At 37.2% G+C, this 24,490-nt stretch overlaps 1 protein-coding gene across 3 annotated transcripts in view; it reads right to left on the reverse strand.

The window, feature by feature from the left end:
* Nucleotides 1–1,972: 1,972 nt before the first annotated feature.
* SETD7 (SET domain containing 7, histone lysine methyltransferase) overlaps nucleotides 1,973–24,490 on the reverse strand; it is a 151,627-nt gene continuing 129,109 nt past the window's right edge. For 2 of the 3 annotated variants that reach the window (XM_051966150.1, XM_051966149.1), the window contains 4 exons: nucleotides 21,993–22,074; nucleotides 20,491–20,608; nucleotides 19,349–19,506; nucleotides 3,520–11,524 (listed from right to left, as the gene is read on the reverse strand). In XM_051966150.1, coding sequence (XP_051822110.1) covers nucleotides 11,344–11,524; nucleotides 19,349–19,506; nucleotides 20,491–20,608; nucleotides 21,993–22,074 — 539 coding nt within the window. In that variant the 3' untranslated portion in view covers nucleotides 3,520–11,343. Of the gene's footprint in view, nucleotides 3,482–3,519; nucleotides 11,525–19,348; nucleotides 19,507–20,490; nucleotides 20,609–21,992; nucleotides 22,075–24,490 lie in introns of those variants that run through there. The other variant, XR_007948359.1, reaches the window with a different exon arrangement.

A 24,490-nucleotide genomic window follows, 5' to 3' on the forward strand; every position in this document is an offset into this window, starting at 1 on the left:
AATGAAATACCAAGTTGAGACCTTGTTACTAGAGCCATGAGAAGGATCTTCAGTGACCTAGAAGAGAGCACTGGAGGTAGTAGCAGCACTAACTGATGCTGTCAGAATTCAACCCTGAGAAACAGTCTATTTAACCCAGTCCAGTAGTGGAATGACCATCAGCAGAGAAGCTGCATCCTACAAGAGGCTGGCCCCATTGAATAAGGGAGCAAGTCATACATTGCAATGCGATGCCCTCCAACAAACTTTGTGGGGATTCCACAAGGGGCAAAAAGAGTTTGTAAGGAACCCTCCCACTGTATGTGTTTCCTTCCTCTTTGTACTCTAGGTTTCAGCCCGCTCGCCACAGAGACCTTGAGATACCTAATAGGAAAGTGACTTGGGAGATTTTTAAAAATAATTTTGTCCATGCTATCCCTTCTCAGTAAATGTCCCTTTGTACTCTGAACTTGAAACAAAGGATTCTTACAAAGTACTAAGTCAGTGGAATCGATAGAGACAATAGTTATCTAATTTAGCCTGGTTCAGTATGATTGATCTGATCCTACAAGGAGATGTTATGGGCCAGAACTTGAAACAAGGTACTAAGTGGAATTGAGGAGACAATGGTTAAATCTAGTTTAGCTTGATTTAATCCTACAACAAATAATGGTTTCCTAGTGATATAATGATTGGTGTATACTCAGTGTGGAACATATAAGCTAGAAGCTCTCAGAGCCAGAAAGACAAGTGCACTAGAAGCTCTCAGAGGCTGAGACAGTTCATTCCATCATCCACCTTTGTGGTGGCTGGAGGCTGAAGCACAAACCTTTGGATTCAGAGAGATTCAGACACCAGAGAAGGAGACAGGAGCTCAAGCTCTTGGAACCAAGAAGAGAGAGAGGCCTCTAAGAAAGCTAACCAGGCTCCAGGAAAGGAGACAAGACTTTGAAGGAGACAATAAAAAATTTGGACTTTAACACCTGTGACAATTAAACCCATATGGTGATTACTTTGAACTGAAATGAAGGCTGCCTCCAGAGACCCCAAGAAAAATCTCAACAGAGAACATTACATTTTAGAGAGAATATTACAGCTAACTGATATCTACTGGTTAATAAATATTGGAAAGAGGAGCAGCTAGGTGGTGCAGTGAATAGAGCACCAGCCCTGAAGTCAGGAGGACCTGAGTTCAAATCTGACCTCAATCACTTAACACCTCCTGGCTGTGTGAGCCTGGGCAAGTCACCTAACCCCAACTGCCTCAGCAAATAGTAATAATAATAATAATAAATAAATAAATATTGGAAAGAGAACATCATGTGGGAGCTCAGATGGATATCTGAGATCACTGCCCCTTAGAATACTAAAGGGAGAAAAAGTCAGCTACCCTCTGGGGACCCAACCTGTCAGAGCAAGTCAGATGTGAGGCTGAATGTCTGCAGAGGGGGTGTTATCCTGGAAAGTTGGAGTCAGTCACAAAAAAGATAGACATGGATAGTACCCAAGAGATGATCTTGCCAGTTCTCTCATTTCTCAGAGGAAGACAAACTAAGTTCATATTTATATAGTCTTTCAAATTCTGCAAAGTGCTCATAATATGTCATCTTGCTTGATCTTCACAGCAACCCTGGGAGATATAGACACCAAGGTTCTGTGATATGATAGATGTTTTCCACTTTTTACAGATGAAGAAATTGAAGCTGGAATGAGTAAGAGTTGGAGACCAGAAAACTTGGACCTTCCACACCTGGCAAGCCAATCTATTTGAAATCCCTTGCAAATTGCTTCCTAATTCTCAACTTCATGCTAATTTGTTCACTTGAAATATTACTCTATTCTTTTCACCTGTACCAATTCATGTCAATCAATCCATCACTAAGCATTGTGTCTACTATGTGCCATCCAGTATCTTTTTCAAGATAAGCACCTCTTCCACTTTTTATCCCTTGGATTCAAAAATTATCTCCATTCTGATAATTTTCAGATCTACTTAATAGCAACCCAAACCTCTCTCTTAAATCTCTAGACTCGCATTTCTAACTCACATCTCAGAGTAGATTTCTCAAAAACACCTTAAACTCAAAAGTGTGCAAAACTGAACTTATTGTCATTCTCTCTAAGCCCCTCTCTTCTTTCTATCTTTCCTATTTATGTGGAAGACACCACCACCATGCTCCCAAACACTAAAGCTCATAAGCTAGGTATTATCTTTACTCTTTTAATATCAACAAATGGAGGGCTGATGAGTCTATTTCCAATCTTGAGCAAGTGAGGGTTGGTACTATAGTGGTGCCCCATAGCTAAACCATTACCTTTGTTTTTTTTTCCCCCCCTCGGTAACATTTATTTTTCCAAATACGCGTAAAGATAGTTTCCAATATTCATTTTTGTAAGATTTTGTGTTCTCCTTCTTTTCCTTTCCTCCCGCCTTCCTAAAATAGCAAGCAATCTGACAAAGGTTACACATGTATAATTCTTTTAAACATATTTCTTAAACCATTACCTTTGTAACATCTCTACTATGTTCTTCCTCTCCTCTTATAGTACCACCTATCTTGGTGCAGTTAATCATTACCACATGCCTGGAACATTGTCTGCTGGATGATCTTCCTACTTCAGGTCTTTCTCAACTCCAACCTATACTTTAAGTCTGATGATCTCCTTAAAGTACAACTCTGACATCACCCTCCATTTAATAATTTCCATTGGTTCCATGGCTTCCAGTATCAAATATAAAAATCTTCTTTTTGGCGATGAAAGCTTTTAAACTGGCCCTTTCCTCCCTTCTGAGTCTTCTTACAACTTTCTTCCCTTTCCTGCCCACATTTCTGCAATCCAGTGACCCCAGATCATATATTATTTATATAGAGTTATATACATGCTGTCTCCCTTATCAGACTGTGAGCTCCGTTAGGGTAAGGACTTTTCGCCTTCCTTTGTATCCCTAGTGCTTAGCACAGTGTTTTGCATACTTCTGGCACTTAATGTTTGTTTGTTGATGAGTCCAGGAATAATATTTTCTCCTCATTATCTTTTCATGTGTATGTGTATTCCATCTGTACTTTTGTGTGTAGGATTTTTTGGCAGAGTGGGAAATAGTGGTGGTGATCTTCCTCATATTGTTTTAAAAATGTAATTTCATACATATGTGATTTCTGTTCAAATAGACTGTAAGAACAAAGATGAGGATCATAAATTAGAGATGATTAGTGTTTATGTAGCACATTTTAAGGCAGTGGCTTAAAAAAAGTGTCCGCAGTTATGCAGCTAGTTAATTGCAGAAACAGGATTTAGACACTTATTCTCCAACCTGGCCTCTCCATTGCTCCATCCCTGCATTTTCTGAGATCTTGTATTTCAGATGCTCTCCAGGGCACCCATTTAACATTTTATATAAAGCAAAGGAATCGTGTATTTCACAAAGACTTAATTCAAAATGAATTGTTGTATAATATTAAGCATTCCACTGGAAAGAACATATGGGTCTTTTGCAAAGTACCTATAAAGGAAGAGAAAAGAGAAAGATGACAAGACAGGTTTGTATTGTTTTTGTTTGTTTAATACTTGCATTGCTTCTATAGCGCAATTATAGCAATATTTAAAATTCACTTCTCATTACAAATATTTGTCAAGTTTTATTTCAGAAACATTTTTCCTACTTCCTTATACATGCACCCAGACACACTATAAAAACTCATTCAAAACTCAGTAAGGGCAAACATCATTCATGTAAACATCTTTCATTAGTTTCCCATAGTTTTAAAAATCACAACTCTACGAATGTTGGATAAGGCTTATCAATTTTGTTCAAATGCTGTAAGAGACCAATCGAGAATGTTTGCAATGTACAGTGGGGTGGGGTTTCTGTTTTGCTGCGGTGTCTTCTGCAAACTCACCCCAATCTTTCAACCCTTAAACATACCTCACAATCCACTAAGTGACAATTTAGGATTAAATGAAAAAGTAGAGAAAAATCATTAAATAGTTTGTCCAAGTTTAGGGCCATAACTAGGAATTTTTGTGCCAGTGGCAAGCTGCATAAAACATACCCTCAAATCAGTTTGTTTTTTTCAGTTATACTCAGTTGAGGGGCAGAGATCTCAAGATAATGCCCCATGATGGGAAACTCTCCCCTCCCTAAGACACTGAAACCCTGAAGGCAAAAGAGGCCATGATGGAGGGGATTCATTGGGATATATTGGTTAGTGTTGGAGGAAAAGATGCTGTCTATTATTACCATCCTCTTCTAACCCAGATAAATCTTATTAATTAAGTGCCACACTCGAATTTTGTTGCCCTGGATCAAAGTCTCAGCCACTCTACTCTAGTTATGGCTCTGTGCTTAGGAGTTTTCTCATATTAGATCAAAATTATAGTAGCAAAAAATTGAACCACCTAAATCCACATTGGGATGTGTGCACATACACCGAAAATTAATCATAACAAAATTCTTCATTTTATTTTATCTAAGAGGCACCATTAAGAAAACTCAAGTCTTGATAATCCATGGTAACAAAATCTTACTGTCTCATTTTTGAGGGATAGCTGAGAGGTATGTCCTAGATATGCGATTGGTCTTAATATTAAAATGACTTCAAACAGCTGTGAGTGCATAATGTTCCATACAGAAGGGGCGAGATTCTCCTCCTGTCTGAAAAGGTGTCTCTCCTCTGGTAGTAAGGTAGGAGTTCAGGAAAATGCATTCTCTCCAGATCTGAGATTAGGTAATTCGCCACTCTGTAAAATGCTGGTTGATGCTCCCTACTCTTTCTTCTGTCCCTCCTTCTGGAGGGCGAAGATCTGTATGCAGGAGCTATCGACAGAACTTTGGGGATCTCCCCACCCTGAGAATGAGGCTTAACCTGATCTTCACTAAGAGCAACCTAGCGGGGTCTGTGCCTGTCAGTAGGGCTGAAGGTTAATAGCAGCTGGAAAACGCATCTCCAGGCTGCCCACACCCACTTGTGGATTCCAGTGATGCTGCTTTAAGAAGATGCTGCCACACTGGGTAATCACACCATTTACACTAATGGCTCTGATTGAGTTTTAGGACCCTTTAGTGACTGAAGAGTGACTGTAACTCCGTCAGACCCTGATTTACTACCCAGAGGGGACTCAGGCACTGGGGAAAATGGAGCCTATTAACTTCTTCAATAGCACATGTAACAACTGAGGAGAAGTCACTCGCTGCTATTTAGAATATTTTTTAGGCTCCTGATGTTTATAAAATTGTTCTGTATTCTTTGCTAATGCACTCAGAAGATCCTCATAAAACTTTGTCTTTTTTTTTTTAAATAGCACTGGAATAAATCAATTTCATTTAAATATATTCATTCTACCATGAAAATATCTCATACAAACATCTATTTACATACAAATGCATTAAAATTTGTGGAAAGTGTTTCCCCACACCTGTTGATGTATGGCTTTAATATTTTAATTGCTTTTAGTGTGTATCCTTACACTAGGCAAAATAAAATGTGCATTAAAATTTAAATTTTTTTCTAAAATCAAAACAAAAAAACAAAACAGGAGATTCAAAATGATAACGGGGAGAAGCAAGAAAATCTTACTGGGAAGCTTCAAATAGAAATCTTTTAAAAAGTGCACACCTTTGATCTGTGGAAGGTAAATATACAATTAATAGATCCTGCGACACCAGCTTTCTGTTGGTGGATTAGCTGGCTTATTTATTTTTGAATCATTTACTGTAGAAAAAGAAACGCCAAAAAAAAAAAAAAAAAGGGATTGAAATCATCCCTACTTTTCAGATTGAATCTTGGGTGAATATCTGGCTTTCTAAAAACAGATGTCTACCCTTTCTACCTGAATATTTTCAATATACTTCTCCCAGGGGAGTTTTAAATCTTTTGTTGGTGTGGATCATAAGGATAGGATACACCCAGTGTGCTAATTTCCTCCACCCATGCAAAAAGATCAACAACTCAAAGAGTTGTCTGAGGTTCAGAGAGGTAAAAGACTTGGTAAGATCATACAGCATAGCCTTGTGTGTTGAGATATGATCTTGGAGTCAGGAATACTGAGCAGTATTTGAACCCAGGTTTTCCTGACTGCATAGCTGTATCTCTATCCACCAGGCTATACAATCTTTCTTTTTAAAAATATTATACATATATAGATGTGAAGATACAGATTTCTATATATGAAATTTTACTGTTACCATATGTAACAACCTGAACAATTATAATGAAATTAGCCTTGGAGGTATTTTCAGGTTATTAACATTATAAAGATAAGAGTTTTTCCACATTTCAGGCATTTCGGAACATGTGTCTGGTCCTGAATTGATTCCTAGAGGGACTTTTAAAAATGGATTTTCTTCTTAAGTTTCTTAGGTAGACCAGGGTAAAGCAAGTCAGGGAGCAAGCAAACAAACATACAAACCCCACCCTCCCCCAACAACACAAAATAAAACAAAAAACTCGGGTCTTAATCTGTTCCTTTCATCTGGGATCTTTCTATGAATATAGCTCTTCTTTCTCAACGTAGCCAACTCAGATGCCATTTAGGGATATGTTTCTATGGAGTAATTCTGACTGAATGCTAACCGAAGCTACGGCTTCACCAAGGTTTGAGAAGATGCTGAGAAAAGAGAGAAGCATGCAAAAGAATCCGGCTGAGACCCATGTGATAAAAGCTCCGTGGGGCTAGTCCAGAACTGATACACACAAGATCTCAATTTGTTTTTGTCAATGAGACAAAGATGTCCCTTTGGGCTCTCCATCTTTAAATCTTTGAAATCCTTGCATTGATGACACTGGGGAAGGAACCTGACCTAGCCTCCTTCCTCATCCACTCTCTTCCATGTCACTCTTCACACATTCCAAGGTTCTTCCCTTTATTATACCTCTGGTACCAAAAAACACCGAGTTCTTCCTTTGTTCTCCTCCACAACCCCCACCACATCCAGTTTCAGTGAGGGTATACATGGAGATGAGCTAACTAAAGGAAGAATCTAGACCTAGAACATTCATTCTTTCCTGGGAACTTCTACACCCTCAACTTCTTCATCTACATACAGAAAGCATGAAATTCAATACAGATTTTGGGCAAAAATCTATGTTTGCAGATGCCTAGTCTCCAAGTCTAATAATGACTTTAAAAGCCCAAGTTTCTTGGACTAAAGAGCCCCAAAAGAATATAAAAATTAGATTTAAAGACAGGGAACCAGGGAGAATCCTTGTTTGTAGAATTTCTTGCCTCCAAAGAAGACTTAACAAAAATCTCAAAAACCATTGCTTAAAACTTAAGACCTTCTATGCTCATTACTCAACCGTTGTGAAAACTTATTCTTCTTCAGTGAGTTCCAGCTTCTAAACTGAATCCCGTAAGAAAGACAGGGTGCTGGGGTAGAAGGAACAGATCAGAAAAATGAAGCAAGAGGCTCCCATTTATTGCAACACTGAAGGCAATAATAGGGTGAAGAGTTAGTATAGACAGACTAATCTTTAGGTTGCCATTCCATTTTTGCCAGCAATCAGCACCAAATGCCTTTATAGCAGCAAAATGAACAAAGCCATTGAGAAGTCTCAGTGACAGAGTCTGGCCAACACAAAGGTCAGGAACCCATTATATTCTATATGGCACCATCAAAACTTTGCTCCCCAAGAGCTATCAGAAACTAGACTCATGATCTTTCAGCGTATTCCAGGAAGGGGCTTGCTCAGGCAGTAAATAGTGATTTAGATGGATATTTTTCACATAAACCTAGGTGAGGGCTGGGGATATCTTCCTCTCTCTCTTTCTCCTCACCCATAAAGGGTCACAAAAAATCCTTTCACATGCAGCCTCTCCAAAGCAACAAAAAGCATCGATTGACTCACCTGCCCTTAAACTGGACAAACAAGGAATATAAAATAGTAACCAGTAAGGGCAGTTTAATGGAAGAGACAATAAGGGATAGAGAAAAAGGGAAGGAAACACACAAAGGAAACAGAGGGAAATTGATGGACATGTATTACATGCACACACACAGCGATGGGACTAGGGGTAGGCAAGTTAGGTGGTCACTCAGGATGTAGAAATATAAGAGTTGCAATTAGAGATTTGGGAGAGATCATATTTTACAGATGTACAGACTTTTAATGCCATAAAGTTCTACTCTCCACAGCATGTAGGTTTTTATTTTTTGGGAAAATCAAGTTGTAGTATTTCAGTGAAGGAAATTTTTCTGTCCCTTTGCTAGACAGGAAAACCCAGGGGGAACATAGAATTTTCAAATACCACCAAGAGCATCTGGATGCTCTGTCCCAGCTTTGTACATGTATACATGTGTGATATAATGCAAAAAAAGAGAGAGGATAAAGAAGGAGAGAAGAGCGAAAGGAAGAGACAGTGGGCAAGAGAGGCTGTGCATGTAGTACAAAATACATGAGGAACAGAGGCAGAAACCTTGAGCTCTGTGGCTTTCAATAAGTCACTTTGCCTTTTGGTTTTCATCTATAATGACATCTTTCCAAACCTACAACTCTATCTCTCTTAAATTCTCCTGGAAGACAGAGACAGAGGTAGGGAGAAAGGGACAGAGAGAAGGAGATAATTAGTTTTTAGGTGAGCATCAGATCACAACAATTGAACAATTAACTTTGGAGTGATGTCACCTATCAGATGTAGAGATGGAAGGGACCTTACAGAGATCAACTAATTCAAATCCCTTAATTTAATAGATGAGGAAACTGAGGCTCAGAAAAATAAAATACCTTCCTGAGAGCAATGCAAAAAGTAAATAGCAAGACCAGGATTTGAACCCACGTCCCCTGACTCAAGATCCTATCTCCTTTCTACTATACTACACATTTTTTTTTTTTACAGCTCATCACTTACTCTAATCCTTTATGTTTTAGAGGCTCCATTCTGAATGGCTTAACCAGAGCAATCCACGGGAAGAGAAATTATCACTTGCAGTAGCAACAACCAAGGCAATGTCATCCTGAGGAATGCAATCATCAAATCAACGGTTAGAGCTATCCTCCCTGGCTACAGCTTCCTTTGCCTTGACCTAGATTGTTCATAATTCTGTGATTCAAATGACTGGGATAACTAACTCCATTTTTCTTTTGCTAACTGCCCAGAAAAAAAAAAAGATCACTCACCTTCAAAAACATTCACTTGTATAAAAACCTAAGCACCATGAGGACAACCAGTGTGTAAGTCCAAGAAACACTGTTCCCTCTATCACAGTTTATGGAATGGGGGCTTTCCCCAGAGTGGTGGTCATTCTCACCCTCCTCCTGGATGTTTGTTGATCAGAAAGATAAGCAGCTTACTCAATTCTTGATCTTCCTGGCTGATCTATGGCAGTGCAGAGGAGGATTCATTTACCATCGCCAACTCTCCCCAATGCATAAGCATCAAATCCACTCTCTCCATCAGTACCGGATAGTGGAATGCCCACCATCTATTAGCAAAATAGAACCGCCTGGATCACACTGAGCTCTGGAACCACAGGGTCTTGTGTTCACAGCCCTGGCTCAGAGGGAGCACCCTGGGGAGCCTGGCGGCACAGATGGCGGGGAGGGGAGAGACTGTCTCTGCACCAGCCTTGATGGCAGAACCTGAACCAGACAAGCTCTGGGGCCGGAAGAGAACTGAGCCAAAGATCCCAAGATATGTAGTAGTGTCTGCAGTAACGCGTGACCTAAGATGTGGATTTGAAACAGCAAATGCTGATTTCACTTTTTTATTCACCACATCTCCTGCTATCTTCCAATCAACAAATATCTCCCTCTCTGATACAACTCAGAAATTTTTATCTATCTAAATGAGAGGCTTACTGGGTGTCGGTTTCCACCAGTGACACTTTGCAAATAGAAGCACCGCTGCCCTAGAGACCTATGTCAAAAGAAATGCTGGCAAGGCCCAAGCAGTCTGAAGCAGATATTGCTATGCTTTAGCTGTGTTTAAGCAGCTGAAAAACAAACCAAAATCCCCCAAACCTATAAATCCATTCAGAGCAATCCAAGTCAAAGTATAGACCTAAATAGCTACCTTACACAGAGGTGTTTTTTTTTGTTTGTTTGTTTCTGCAATTTTTTTTTTTGAGTATATATGGCTTGCAGAGTGGCTGAAATGCTACTTGCTTTGATTATAATGTATTATTTTTGATTCACAACTTGTACGATGCATTGAAACAGTAAGTAATTTGCAAACACAATGGTGAAGAGCTTTTGCCTTAAGATTCCAATCTGATGCTAGAGATCAATGTTTGTGCCATAATTATTTTCATTAAAGAGCAAGTCCCTAACTCTTTTTGCATTTAACATGGGAACTTAGGGTTGCTTTTTGAACATGGCATTCAATATATTATGCCCCACACAAGAATGCTATTTAAATGTCCCATGTTATGTAAATCTAAGTTATACCGTGGCCCATGAAGGGGGAAAGATTTCCAGCACTATCATGGCTCCAGATTGCTGCCTCTCTAGGAGTTAATTCCTCCTCCCTCTTTCTTCTGAATATATATATTGCAAATCTTCCACAGTTTGATGCAAAGAAGTCCTATCCATTCCTTTTTCTGTCTTAAAGCAAAGAGCTCTTCAATTTCATGCAAGGATATTAATTCTATAAGATACACTGGCTCCTAGAACCAGTTATTTATATCAGGATGTAACAAGGAAACAATGAGATAGATAGATAGATAGATATAGAAAGAGAGCGCCATAGAGATCTATACACAGCCACTCACACAAAATCCATTAGAAAGGTTTTTCCCTTGCAGGAGATTTCTAAGAAAGGGGGAAATGACTCAAAAAAAAAAAAACAAAAAAAAACAACCCAAACAAACAAGGCTTCTTCTATACACTAGGGAAAACAAAGTCATTCTATTGCAAAGATACAGATCAAAGGTTAAAAGGCAAATTATGCTATGTTTAGAGATTATCCAAGTGTAATAATCTTCTAATCTCTACTGTGGCGTGTATGCAAAAGTGTAATCACACCATTGACATTGGCCATAGAAATAGCGTCATGGAAAACCACTAACAACAAAAATAAAGATTAAAAGACCCCATTTCCCTTTTTTCAGTCAAATCATTTGGCATCTCTGAATATGGTGCAGACTTAGATTCTAAATACCCAAAGGACATCACGCTGTCTTAGGCAAAATATTAAATAATACCTCCCAATCAGGTGTTGTAACGCTAGCTAATTTTAAACCTAGCATGAGTAATAAAGTCAAAACTAGTTAGTATGCAAGAAACTCATTGCTAACACACAGTGAGAGGATATGATGATGATGTAACAGCATGAGCAGTCCCTGGTTATCCAATTTTCAGTATAAACGTAGTGCATAGATCCAAATTTCTACTCCAGGTCAATGAACCAAAGAGCCGAGTTTGTGTTTCACTTCTCCTGGGCAGCCTGGAAGACCTTCAGTTCCATCTGGTACCACTCTGGGGCTTCGGGCATGCTCTTTCCAGGAGGATTGTGATCATATCCATAGGCGACAGTGAGCTCCTCATCTCTCTCCACTGCTTGTTTGGTGCGGATGCATTTGATGGGCCCAAAACGTGGATGTGCAAACCTAAACACCAAGATAGGTCACTGTTACTCATGGTAGTTCTCAGCATCAGTGATAAATATTGCCCAAAGATTTAATAGCAATGGTTTCAGCCAAGAGTTGAAGACCCTTTCAAATTTGTGACTGCTTTTTAAAGCTTTATCTTTATATATATTATATGTTTATACAAATTTATATAAATATAAATATACATTATATTTATATAACTCTATATTATATGTATATAACTGTGTGTATATGTATATACACATATATGTACATACACACATACATACAAACAGACAAACCAATGAATACACAACCAATGAAATGATTTTAAAACTCTGAATGACATTAGTGAAATGTGGCACAGGAAAAAGAATAGTGGAATTGGATTCAAATTCTGGCCCTATCTCTTATTAATTTTGTGACTTCAGGCCAGTCACTTAATTTCTCTTTTTTTTTTCCTAGTTTTCCTCTTTTTCAAAATGACGAGTTTGAACTAAATGACATTTCTTATAACTTCCAGCTCTAAACTATAAGGACATGTTATATTTCATTGGTTGTTATTGCTGTTGTTCAGTCATTTCGGTCATGTGCAACTCTTCTTGACCCTATCTTGTGATTTTCTTGGCAGAGATATTAGAGTAGTTTGCCAGTTCCTTCTCCAGCTCATTTTACTGATGAAGAAACTGAGGTAAACAGGATTAAATGACTTGTCCAGAGTCAAACAGCTAGTAAGGATCTCTGAGTATGGATTTGAAGTCAATTTTTCTGAGTCCAGTCATGGTGCTTTAGCCACTACACCACCTGGCTGCCTATCACAGCTAAACTATGATAATATAACATCTCTAAGTAGCATAACTACATAAAATTTGAGTCCTGGAACTGCCACTGAATTCTACAGAATCTGACAAACTTTTATTAAGTACTGACCTTAAGAAAGGCACTATTCTAGGACTGAGGTTACAGATTAAAAAAAAAAGAATTTTTTAAAAATCTCAAATATATTACATTCTGTAAGGGGAAAATGACATGTACACAGATCAATATGCCAAAACGTATACAAAGAGAAATTTGGGAAAGGGGGAGGAATTCTCAGTTTCCCTGCTTTTCTAGGGAATGTTAACATCCTGATGAATATGTTCTCAAAAACTCAAGATGCACTGACTCTGTCTACCATGGAGTATCTAATCTTTGTTGGCATAAAAGCTCTTGGGTAGCCTGCTTCTCATGTATTCCTAGTCAGTCCTCGTGAAGGCTGCAGCATTTTCCTACTACAAGGCTCATCAATCTGAACAATAACAATGTTTTTTATCATAAGACTTCTTTCCCTTTGCAGGAGAGCTAGGAATCAGGAAGGCTCATCTTCAGGTGTTCAAATCTGGTCTCAGACACTTTCTAGCTGTGTGACCCTGGTCAAGCCATTTAACACAGTTTGCCTCAATTTCCTCATCTTTAAAATAAGCTGGAGAAAGAAATGATAATTTACTTTATTTAGTACCTTTGCCAGCAAAACAAAAACCACCCACAAAAAAACACAAACAAGGTCATGACTGAAATAACTGACCAATGCCTTCCCTTGGCAACTAAAACTACCAATCCCTTGCTTGTTTTTTTTTTCAGATGACCTATCTAGCCATAGCTTCCCCCTCTTGTACTTGTGGAGTTCATTTTTTTAATCTGATCTGACATTTCACATTTATCTCAATTAAATTTTATTCGATGACATTTATCTCAATGTACTGTCTATTTGATTCTCAACTCAGTCACCTATCTTGCTTAATTGCTGTCATTTGAAAATTTGATAAGCCTATGATCCATGCTTTTATTGATGTCATTGACAAAAAAAAATGATAAATAGTACAGGGCCAGTCATAGCTCCCTGGACACTAGGAATTCTCTTTCATTTTTACAAGTGGCTTGTGGAATCACTTGTTCCTTTATAATCACACTTGAGAAACAAGGTATAAAGGGGAACTAGGAATATTTTAGAAAATTTTCATTATTCAAGAATAAAGTTTGATTGTTGAGTGGGGAAGTTATGGCTTGGAAAGTCCCCATAGAGCAGGATAGAGCCGGGGGGAAGGGGGGAAAGGCGGATTTGGGTTTCTCTCTAGTTTAACATGTCTCAGCTCATCTTCCACCTTAAAGGGAAAACTTTCTTTGACACAAGCAAAGAAAGAATTCTTATTATTCCTTAATTTTTTTCTATAACTAAAGTTATCCATTGTTAAAACTATATGAAAAGAATGGAACTCTGGTTGACATTTTGTTCTAAGATCCAGGTCTAAGATTTTTATGTTTCCTTTTTTTGCTTTGTCATTTCCATACTCATTAGCAAAAAATTTCAGGGGGTGGAAAGAGAAAAAAGAGAAAAGAACTCCAAATCATTTATTTCAGGTGCTAGTTATTATTAACCACCTTCTCACATTCTTTACAATGTTTTAAGCTTTACAAAGCACTTTCCTAACATCAACCCCTCAAAGTAGATAATTAGAATATTAATTAAGCCCATTTTAGAGACAAGGAAACAGAGGCACAGAAACATCTAATACTTTCCCAGAGTCACAGAATCTGTAAATTTAAGAACTGAAACTTTAATCCAGACCTTCTAAGTCCAAGTTTCATGTTCTTTCCATCATGACTCTTCTTAGAATGTATCTCTGCAATGAATGATTTTTTGAGGCTTGGACCTGTATGCTTGTAAAACTGTCAGCATGAATTCCTTTTCTAGTGCAAGATGGTGCTCATCTCTTAAATTGTAGTCTTCAAAAGTTGCCTATTTCTAAAGCTAGAGGATTTAAAGGACTTAGAGTCACAGTCTTAGAATTGGAAGGGACTGCAATGGACACCCATCTGCTCTAACTTGTGCCTGAATACCCATCATCTCTATAGGACATCCAACAAGTGATCATTTAGCTTTTGCTCAAAGATCTCTAGTAAGAGAAAGAATGCTATTCCCCATTGCACCCCATTCCACTTTGGGATTGCTGGGTTAAAAAGTTTTTTTTTCCTATCAAACTGAAGATTTTCACTCTTCAATTTCACCCCACTACTTCTAGTTCTGTCTCTGAGAGCTGAGCAAAACAAGTCTAATTCTTCTTTCTTGCAACAACTCCTCATACATATTGAAGAGAGCTATCATGCCCTCCTTATGTTTTCTCTAAGCTAAAAGTATACTTAGTTCCTTTAATCTCACATGGACCACCCTTGATACTCTCTTGATTATCAGCATCCTTTCTAAAATATAGCAGTCCAGAATAAAACAATAGCCTAGGGTGGTCTTCCCATGTCAAAATTTAGTAGTATTTTCACTCTTTCCCCTTCTACTTACCTTGCCCCAGGTACTACACTTCTACTTGTGCAACTGGATATTGTATGAATATGCTTGACTACCAATAATAAGCCATTGACTTGTTCTGTCTGAGCTTAGAGACAACTAAAACTTTCAATCATTTGCTTGTCTTTTCAGATGACCCATCTAGCCATAGCTTCCCCCCTTGTACTTGTGAAGTAGATTTTTTGAAGCTGAGTTATATTTATATTTATGTATTTATCTCAATTAAATTTTATTCTATGACATTTATCCCAAGGTACTTGTCTATTCACTTATATTTGACTCTCAACTCAGTCATCTATCTTTCTTAATTGCTGCCATTTGAAAATTTGATAAGCATATGATCTATGCTTTTATTGATGTTATTGACCAAAAAAAGATAAATACTACCAGAATCAAAGATAAATTCCTGGACACTAGAAATTTATTTCCAAGTTATTGCATTTTAAGGAAATGCTGGCTTTCATAAGGAGCAACAATGAACTCATATAACCTGACTTTTCCTGTGCTACATAAACTTCACAAAAATGAGATAAGTGGTTGCATGCTGAAGATTCTGAAATATAACACAGTTTTATATAAAAAGGAGAACTTTATTTGTGGATTAGGGGGTCTCTTTCAAAAGGAACTTCAATAACTTCTCAGTAGAATATTATTCAAATGATTTTTTCTCTATATTGCCAAATTCTTCCCTTTCTCAATAGTACAGGATTCCTCAGAGCAGACATTTTCTAATCTCTTTCTGATACACTAAATGTCTTAATCTTAGGTCATCATCGAAATCTTTTTTTTTCAGGAAGCAAATTTGCAAAAGTAAACAAAGTATGATTAAAATAAAAACTCTATGGAAAACAGAGAAAGAAGTAAGGGACTGAGCTGGCAATATCCAAGTTAGTCTGGACACTTTTTTATTTCTGAATTTCAATGTTGCCTAGAGAGGAGATATTACCATGATATCAGTAGTAGGAGGAAATGGAGGGACTGGCCTTCAGTTTTAAACCTAGCTAGTTTTAACACTAAAATTCACCTTAAGTGACTCTCAGATCCAAAGGTATTTTCAAAAGTTCTTACAAGATAATCTGACAGCCTCTTTATTAATCTGACAAATTTTTATTCAGTTCTTTTTTTCTAGTTCAATTATAGATATCTTGGGACACAGTGTGTCATCAAAGGAAAAACATAATGGAAAATACCATCCATATCCAGAAAAAGAACTATGGAGTCTGAATGCAGATTGAATTATTTTTACTTTCTTTTTTATCTGTTTTTTTTCCTCATGGTTTCTCCTTTTGTTTTGAGTCTTCTTGTAGAACATGACTAATGTGGAAATATGATTAATGTAATTGTACATGTATAACCTACATCAGATTGTTTGTTTTCTTGGGGAGAAGTAAAGAAAGGAAAGAGAAAATTTTGGAATTTAAAATATAAAAATGAATGTTGAAAACTATCTCTGCATGTAATTTGGAGAAAAAAGGATACTACTACTACTAAGTGCAAAAAGGTTTTTAAAAAAAATGTTATATAGACATTAGATATTTAAAAAAAAAAGGAAAAACATTGCCCCTGAAATCAGAAGATCTGGGTGTGAGACTGAGTTCTTCCACTTTCTAATGGGGTAACTGTGTACTCTCTCCATTTTGGACCTTGGTTCTCTCATCTTTAAAATGAAGGGGCTACATTGGTCCCTTCCAGTTCTGACATTTTGTGATTCTGTGAAGGTATAAATAGCAACAATCAAAGCTAGTATAATGTCAGATGCAGGATTTCAACCCAGCTCTGTCTGACTCCAAGGCCTCTCCTATACCTCCTGTACCACCCTGCATCCCCTGAATGATTAGGACATGAAATGCATACATGGATGAATTCTCAAATACACATACATATACTCTTTTCCCCTTTAAGGAGCATTCTGTCCTTCTACAGCGAGGATCCAATACACATATGCATGAGTATGCACTCTTTACATAGGTATATATTTACAGGTTCACTCTACACACAAATCACATGTACACTAATACCCAGTAATTACATGTAAACACTACATATCAAACACACACATAACACATACTGTACACATATATGGCATACTATGTACATTCACAATGTACATTGTTTATGTTAAAAATATAACTCACATACTTCCATATCTATATTTGAAGTTATAAAAAAGAGTTGCTTCTCTTTGCCAATGATATTCACCTGGAATAATTTTTAAAGTATTTGAAAGAAATATTGATTTGTATAATTAAAAACTTACATGACAGAACTAGGTATGTTGAGGAAAACTGAACTAAATGCCACAATATATAGTGAAGAGATCACTGGGGTTGAAGTCATGAAGACTTGGGTTCAAATACTATCTGTGATGCTTACTTATAATCTGTGAAATACTAGACAAGTCATGTAACCTCCACAAGCTTCAAACTACTCCCTGGTACTCACTTACTTATTAAATCACTAATGGGGTACAATTTTCTAGCAGTACTAGTGGAGGGGATGCCCATTCTGGGTGTGCCCCTTTCCTTCATGCCATATGTATGAATTCCCCATGATTGTATGTGATTTGTACAAAGGTAACTCTGTTCCAAGATGTTTTTTCTTTATCTTGAATCTGACATGTAGCTATCCACCGGTATGTCAAATACTGACATACTTCACATTGTAATCTCTCCACTTCAGTGCAAAAGCAAGCAAACAACCTCTCGCCCTTTCATTAAAGACCTAGAATTGGTGGGTCTCTCTCAAGCTCACCATCATTAAGTTGCTACATGTTGTTTCTGGGCTTTTGGTACTTGGAGACAATACTCTGTCCATTCCATTTTGTATCACACATGCCCTTTGGCTCTTGTCATCTGTTAGATGGGGATAATAATATTTGCAGCATTATAGGATTATTTTGAGGCTTAAATTGGATATTTGTAAATCACTTTATATATAATTCTATATAAAAGCCAAGTAATATTGTTATTGTTTTTATTAGGGGTATTAAAATGGACTTCAAAGGAGTAGAAACATGTATGAGAGGTCCTTGGCTAAGCATAGATATAGGAGTAACTTGTGGTCTGTCTTTCTTCTCTTATTTAACACTTTTTAAACTCATAGGATCCTTCATTCTCTAAGAGGACCATGACATCAGGGACATGATACCATGTCATGCAAGTGAATTGGATTTAAATGAGGAAAGGCTGGGCAAGGTCACCTGTCTCACTTTCCCCTCCAGGGTCATTTGGTCCAATGGCAAGATATAGATCAGGAGATGGCCCTGGATGCAATGGGAGATCTTGGCCTTTTTAAACTAAGGTCTTCAACAGTCTCAGTCTGACTGAGGCTGCACCCATTCAGGGATGAAGGCTCGGGAACAATTGACTCAACTTCTTAAACTGTGATTTGCGATTTCATATGGGGTCTCATAACTGAATGAAGGGGTCATGAAATTATGATTTATTATTGGCAAATGTTTGACTTCTATACCAATTTTATATACCTCTATACTCAGTCATGTAAAAATTTCTTAGTTGAAGAGAGTAAGTGGAAAAAAATTGAAGAAGCCCTGACCTAGAAGTTACTCCATCATTTTTCAAAACAAACTGAGGCTCAGAGCAGGCAAAGGATGTACCCAAGAGAGCATAGTAAGGAACAAAGTCCTGAGTTTTTTCCATGGAACTTTAGAGCACAGCTAGAAGGTAGCTCAAAGGTCAACTAGTTCAACCCTCTCATTTTGTAGATTAGGGAAACTGAGATCTGTAGAGACTTATCCAAAAGTCCTCACACAGGTAGGAAGTGGCAGAGCTGAGGCTCAAACCCAGTCCCTCTAACTCCAAAGCCAGCTTTCTTTCCAATGTAGCATCTCACATTTTGATTATCTCTATTACTTTCCTTCCCCCCCCCCCAGAGGGCAATTGGGGTTAAGTGACTTGTCCAGGGTCATACAGCTAAGTGTCTGAGGCAGAATTTTAACTCGGTCCTCCTGATTTATTCATACTGTGCCATCTAATTTCCCCATCCCTATAACTTTTAAAAAATATTTTTTATCATGCCATCATTTCCATCTAATATCTCAAGAAAAGAGAATTTTATTTCTGACTATTTGATCTCTTTTAACATCTAGTACCTCATCTGGGCCAGAGAATTGGCTTGTTTATGGAAAAATGGTTATAAGGTTTAGAGCTGAGATCTGAATGTTCTTGTCTAATTGAATTCTCTTCTTATAGGTGGGGGATTATAGGATTTTTAAGCTGCAAAAGACCTTAAAAATTATCTAGGTCACAATCCCCCCCACACCATCCCCACTAGTCAGTAGATGAGAAAATGGGGGTTGAGAACTATAAATGACAACTATAAATCAAAGCCACACAGGGATAAGAGTCAGGATTCAAACTTACTCCAGATCAAGTCTTTGAGCCCAGGCTGCCTGATAGGTTTGTGCTCTGCTAGTGAATGTATCCCTTTCACAGCAAGATCTTTCAAGCCAAAAGCTTCTCCCCAAACCGTGAGCTTGTACTTACATGTCATAGATGCAGTTAGGAGTAAAGGAGTGATTAGCCTTGTGTCCCAGCGAGGCACAGTACTTGGATGTGTGGTTGTAGGGCTCAGGCACATCGATGACTGTTTCATCATCAAGAGAGAGTGTGTTTCCATTAAGGTCCCAGTCTCTGTCATCCACCTTTTATAAAAACAAAATCATTACTTTTCTTCTAAGAAGTATAAAGAATTTTAAATGGACTAATTCATGCCCCTTATGATTTTGTGTTTTGAGACAATTAGGATTTACTTGTCCTGAGTCACACAACTGGTAAATAATAAGTGTCGAAGGTCAGTTTCGAACTCAGGTCTTCCTGGTTTCAGAACTAGCGAGTTATCTACTGCATCTAGCTGCCCCTGTCCTTAGTACTTTATAGTCGATGAAGTGATGGACAGCTCCCCTGCACCCTCTCATTCCCTGAGGTCATATCAACAGAACCATATCTAGGCCAGGGTGATCAGCACTTTGCCCCAGGACTTTGAATTTAGAGAATGATACTATTTATATTGCTGTAGTATGTAGAAACAAGTGAACTTAGTAGCCGGTCAGCATAATAACTCCCAATAAGAAAATAGCTGTTGCCACTTTAAGATATCCATGTCTAGGGCTGTGGGGTTTCCATCTTCTTCCCGTTGGTCCTTATATCCTAAAAGGTCTGAAGTCTCCCATTCCTTCTCTATTACCTGTGTCTGCCCAAGTGTTAGAATTCCTATTTTTTTTTTTTAATGGACACAGCTTAAGAGGGAAAATAACAGCAACCCTTAAAATCTCTTTGGACGCTTTGTATAAATCATTTCACTGTTTTGATGTTGAATTGGGAACTTTCAAGTCAGCTCTAGTAAGAGGAAGAAAAAGGGCTAGGTTTCTGATTGGTTCTTGGTCTAGATCCCCAATTTTGGGCCTGGGCTTTCTTTTTGACACATCCTTATATTTATAAAAGAGGCAAGAGTAGGGGAAATGGGAAATGGAGATTCAAGTCGATCTTCTTTCTCCAAAAAGCAAACCAACTTTTTTTTCTTTATCTTTCTAAAGGCTGTTCCTCCTGTTGAGATGGAGAACCAGAGAATCTATGATAATTCCCAGTGATCCCCATCAGCAGATATTTTCTTCCCCAATGACACTTACTTCTTGATGTGTAATTCGGATTCCATTATAAAATGATATAACTGTATTGGGTCCCACTGCTACTTTAGAAAACAGTCCTTCTCCAGCATTGGGAATGTGTGATTCAGCAACATAAACCCTAAAGAGAAACAAAACAAAAAGATAGAAATGAGGCTTCAGGTAGGTCTAGAGCTCTCTAAAGTACAATGATTTCTTCTTTCTTCTGAGAACATGATGTCTGCTTGTGCTATTTACGTGACTAGGGCTAAGAAGGGGTCTGTGACCTGAAGAAACATCTTACTCCCCCCCGGCTCAGAGAGGCAATGAACAATTGAAGTGGAATATTATATACTTTTGTCAGACTTGGGAGATGGGCTCAGTTCTTGCTCTTTGGTAGAAGGAAAGGTCCTATTAGGGACAAATCAAATTAGTTGGAAGTGATAGTGATACCAAAAAAAAACTGTTTTAAAGTATCAAAAAACAAAACAAACAATAACATTAAAGGGAAGCTAGGTGGTTCAGTGAATAAGGCTCTGGACCTGGGATCAGGAAGACTTAGTGGGTTGAAATCCAGACTCATACACTTACTAGCTATGTGACTCTGGACAAGTCACTTAACTCTGCTTCAGTTTCCTCATCTGTCAAATGAGCTGGAGAAGGAAATGAGAAACCTCTCCAGTATCTTTGCCAAGAAAACTCCAAATGGGGTTCTACTAAGAATAAAATTAAAGTCTAACTAAAACTTTTTTGTCTGGCAATTAGAAAAAGTGTAAGACATGTCTTCTGAGAAAGAAGAGATTGTTTTTTGAAAGGTCTTACAATATTGTGTTGTAGTTTTTATGTTTTTTGTTTTTAAAATAGTGTTTTTTATTTTGTAAATTTTTCACTAATTCACTAAAGCTGCTTTCCCTTCCATACTTCCCAAGGGAAACCTATTCAGAAGTTAGTTTACAAAAGTGTTATCTTAGCTTGTTAACGCTTTTAAAAAGGGTCATCTTACTTGGGAATGAAACTTTTAAATGACAACATAGAAGAGAGAGCTGATAAAGCTACATTTGGTAAGTTATACATATTTTTAAAAGTTGAAACAAAGAGGAAACATTATAACCTCTATTGATTATCTTCAATTAATTTTCTCTCGTTTTTTTAAACTCTCATAGTTTTTTTTTTTTTTTAAAGCTGATTTCCCCATTAATTAGAAGCTTCTTGAGGGAAGAGGTTGACTTTTGCTTTTCTCTGTACCCTCTGAACTTAATTCAGTGCTTAGCACATAGAAAGTGCTTAATAAATGCTTATTATACATTTTTTACACAATAATAATATCATGTAAGTCACATAACTTATTTAAGCTTCCCTTTCTTTGTATATAAAATGGGGTTAATAATACTTACATAGTTACCTCCCAGGATTGTTATGAAGTCTAAATGAGATAACAGAGCTGAAACACTTGGAAACATAAGTTGTGTAAAGGGAGGGAGCTATGATGATAATTATTGTTAAGTGAATAAGTAAATTTAACCCACCTCTCTGACTCATAAGGATCAGGAAGAAGGGGATTTGTAGAAATGCAGGATGGAGTTGACTTATCAAAATGATAGACAGAACCTAAAAAATAAAACCCAGGCAAAAGCATACAGCAATTAAATTAGCATTCAGTAATTAAAAATATTCATCTCACTCTCTAACTGTAACAACAAATAGTAAAGCGTTCCAAAGAAAATTATATCAAATTATGCCATATAGAAAAAATCCTACTATAGAAAAAACAAACATAAAACATTTAGAGATTTTATAGGATATTCATCCATTCTCCTTGGTTCCTTAAGACCACAGATTATAGATTTAGAGGTGGATGAAACTTCAGAGTTCATCTATTCCATCCCTTTCATATAATAAATGAGGGGAATGAGACCCAGAGATTTCAAGTGATTGATTGACCTAATGTCACACAGGTAATTAATGACTAAGCCAGAATTGGAACACAAGTCCTTTAGACCAAAGCTTCTTAAACTGTGGATTGCAATACCATATGGGGTCATATAACTAAATGTTGTGGTGTGAAATTATGATTTATTATCAGTATATGTTGATTTGTACACCTATTTTATATATGCATACCTATTTTATATTATATTATATTGTATTTATTTTATTTTATATTTATTATATTATATTTACACACAAAATATAATGAACACTTACTTTATGTATAATTTTTTATGTTTATTATATTATATTTTAGTATGATCTATAATATTTACTTTATGTAATATTTCTATATGTATATTTTAGACATGTTTATCTATTTTATTATATACCTATTTACTAGGGTCATGTAAAAATTTCTCAGGTGAAAAGGGGCTGTAAGTAGAAAAAGAAAACCTGCTCTACACTCCAAATCAAGAATTTTTTTCATTTCACCATATTTTCATGTCCCAAAAATCTTAGCGCAGTTTCAAGCTATTAAATAAGCTTTCTGCTAATATCCATTTAATTTATGTTGCTTAGCAGAATACAAATTTTTAACAAAGGTTCAATTATCTAGGAGTAGCCAACAAAATAGGGATCCACAGGCAACTTCCTCTCTGCCTAATTTAAAACTGCATTAAGACTTTGGGGACAAGAGGCAGAGCCAAGATGGTGTAGTATAGAGTGGTTGAACTCTCCCAACTTTCCCCTTCAAACAACTTTAAAATAATGTCTCAAACAAAATTTTGGAGGGGCAGAGCCAACAAAAGAGCCAAGAGAGACATTTATCCAGCCTAAGATAACTTAGGAGGTCCACAGGAGAGGACTATAACACTGAGTAGACACAGGACCAGGTCAAAGAAGCAGTCCTAGCAGTGTGTCCTACAGAAGGCTGCAATAGCAGCAGCAGCAACTTCAAAAGCTCTTAGCCCAGAGACACTAAGGGACAACTTGTCAGAAAGAGACTACAGGAGACCATTTGCTGGCACAGTGTGCAGCTGGCACTGATAAACAGTTCTGGGTCAGAGTTCCAGGCTACAGAGGCATCACAGGAAAGCAGAGGTCCTGGGTCAGAGTTTCAGGACCATGAGGAATGTTAGTTTTTGTGGCTGCGGGGATCAGAGACTCTTCCTGAGGAAAGAACAGAGTACAGACTAGATAGCTATGATCATACCCCTCTACAGATCACATCACCTTGAAAGTAGCAAAAACTTGCAGAACTAACTCAGAAAAGAACAGCACAAAAAATCCTGAGGCTGAGAACAATACCTTCCCACCTCCAGGTGAGAAGAGTCCAAGTTTATGTTAAAGTCAAAGTCAAGAAATAGGCTGGGAACGTGAGGTAACAACAACAGCAACAGAAGGATTTGACCATTAAAAGTTACTACTACCACAGTGGCAGAGAAGACCAAGACATAAACCTAGAAGAAAACAATGCAAAAACAGCCATAAGCAAAGTCTCAAAGAAAAATGCTAATTACATCCAGAGCTAGTAAGAATTCCAGCATAATTGAAAGATAGAGGGAACAATGGGAAAAGTAAAGAGAGTAATGCAAGAAAATTATAAAAAAGAGAATTAACAGCTTGATAAAAAGAGGTACCAAAAATTTTGAAAGAAATATCACCTTAAAAACAGAATTGGCCTAATGGTAAAAGAGGCATAAAAATTCTTTGAAGAAAGAACTCCTTAAAAAGCAGAGTCATATTTTTTAAATGCTCTAAATCGCTATTGATTAGAGAAAGACACATTAGAGAAAGGTTAAAAAACAACTCTGAGGTACTCACACCTGTCAGAAATGAGAAATATTGGAGGAGATGAAGGGAAAATAGCCAGATTAAAAAACTGTTGGTGAAATAATGAATTAATCTAGTATTCTGGATAATAATTTGAAATTATGCCAAAAGGGGTATAAAACTATTCAAATCCTTTGATCCATCTAGGTATTCCAAAGAGATAAAGGGAAAAAAGGGACCTATTTATTAAAAAAATAAATATTTATAGTAGCTCTTTTTGTGGTACCAAAGAATTGGAAATTGAGGTCTCATCAGTTGG

This window comes from Antechinus flavipes, chromosome 6, assembly GCF_016432865.1.
Source record: "Antechinus flavipes isolate AdamAnt ecotype Samford, QLD, Australia chromosome 6, AdamAnt_v2, whole genome shotgun sequence".
Classification (NCBI taxonomy): Eukaryota; Metazoa; Chordata; class Mammalia; order Dasyuromorphia; family Dasyuridae; genus Antechinus; species Antechinus flavipes.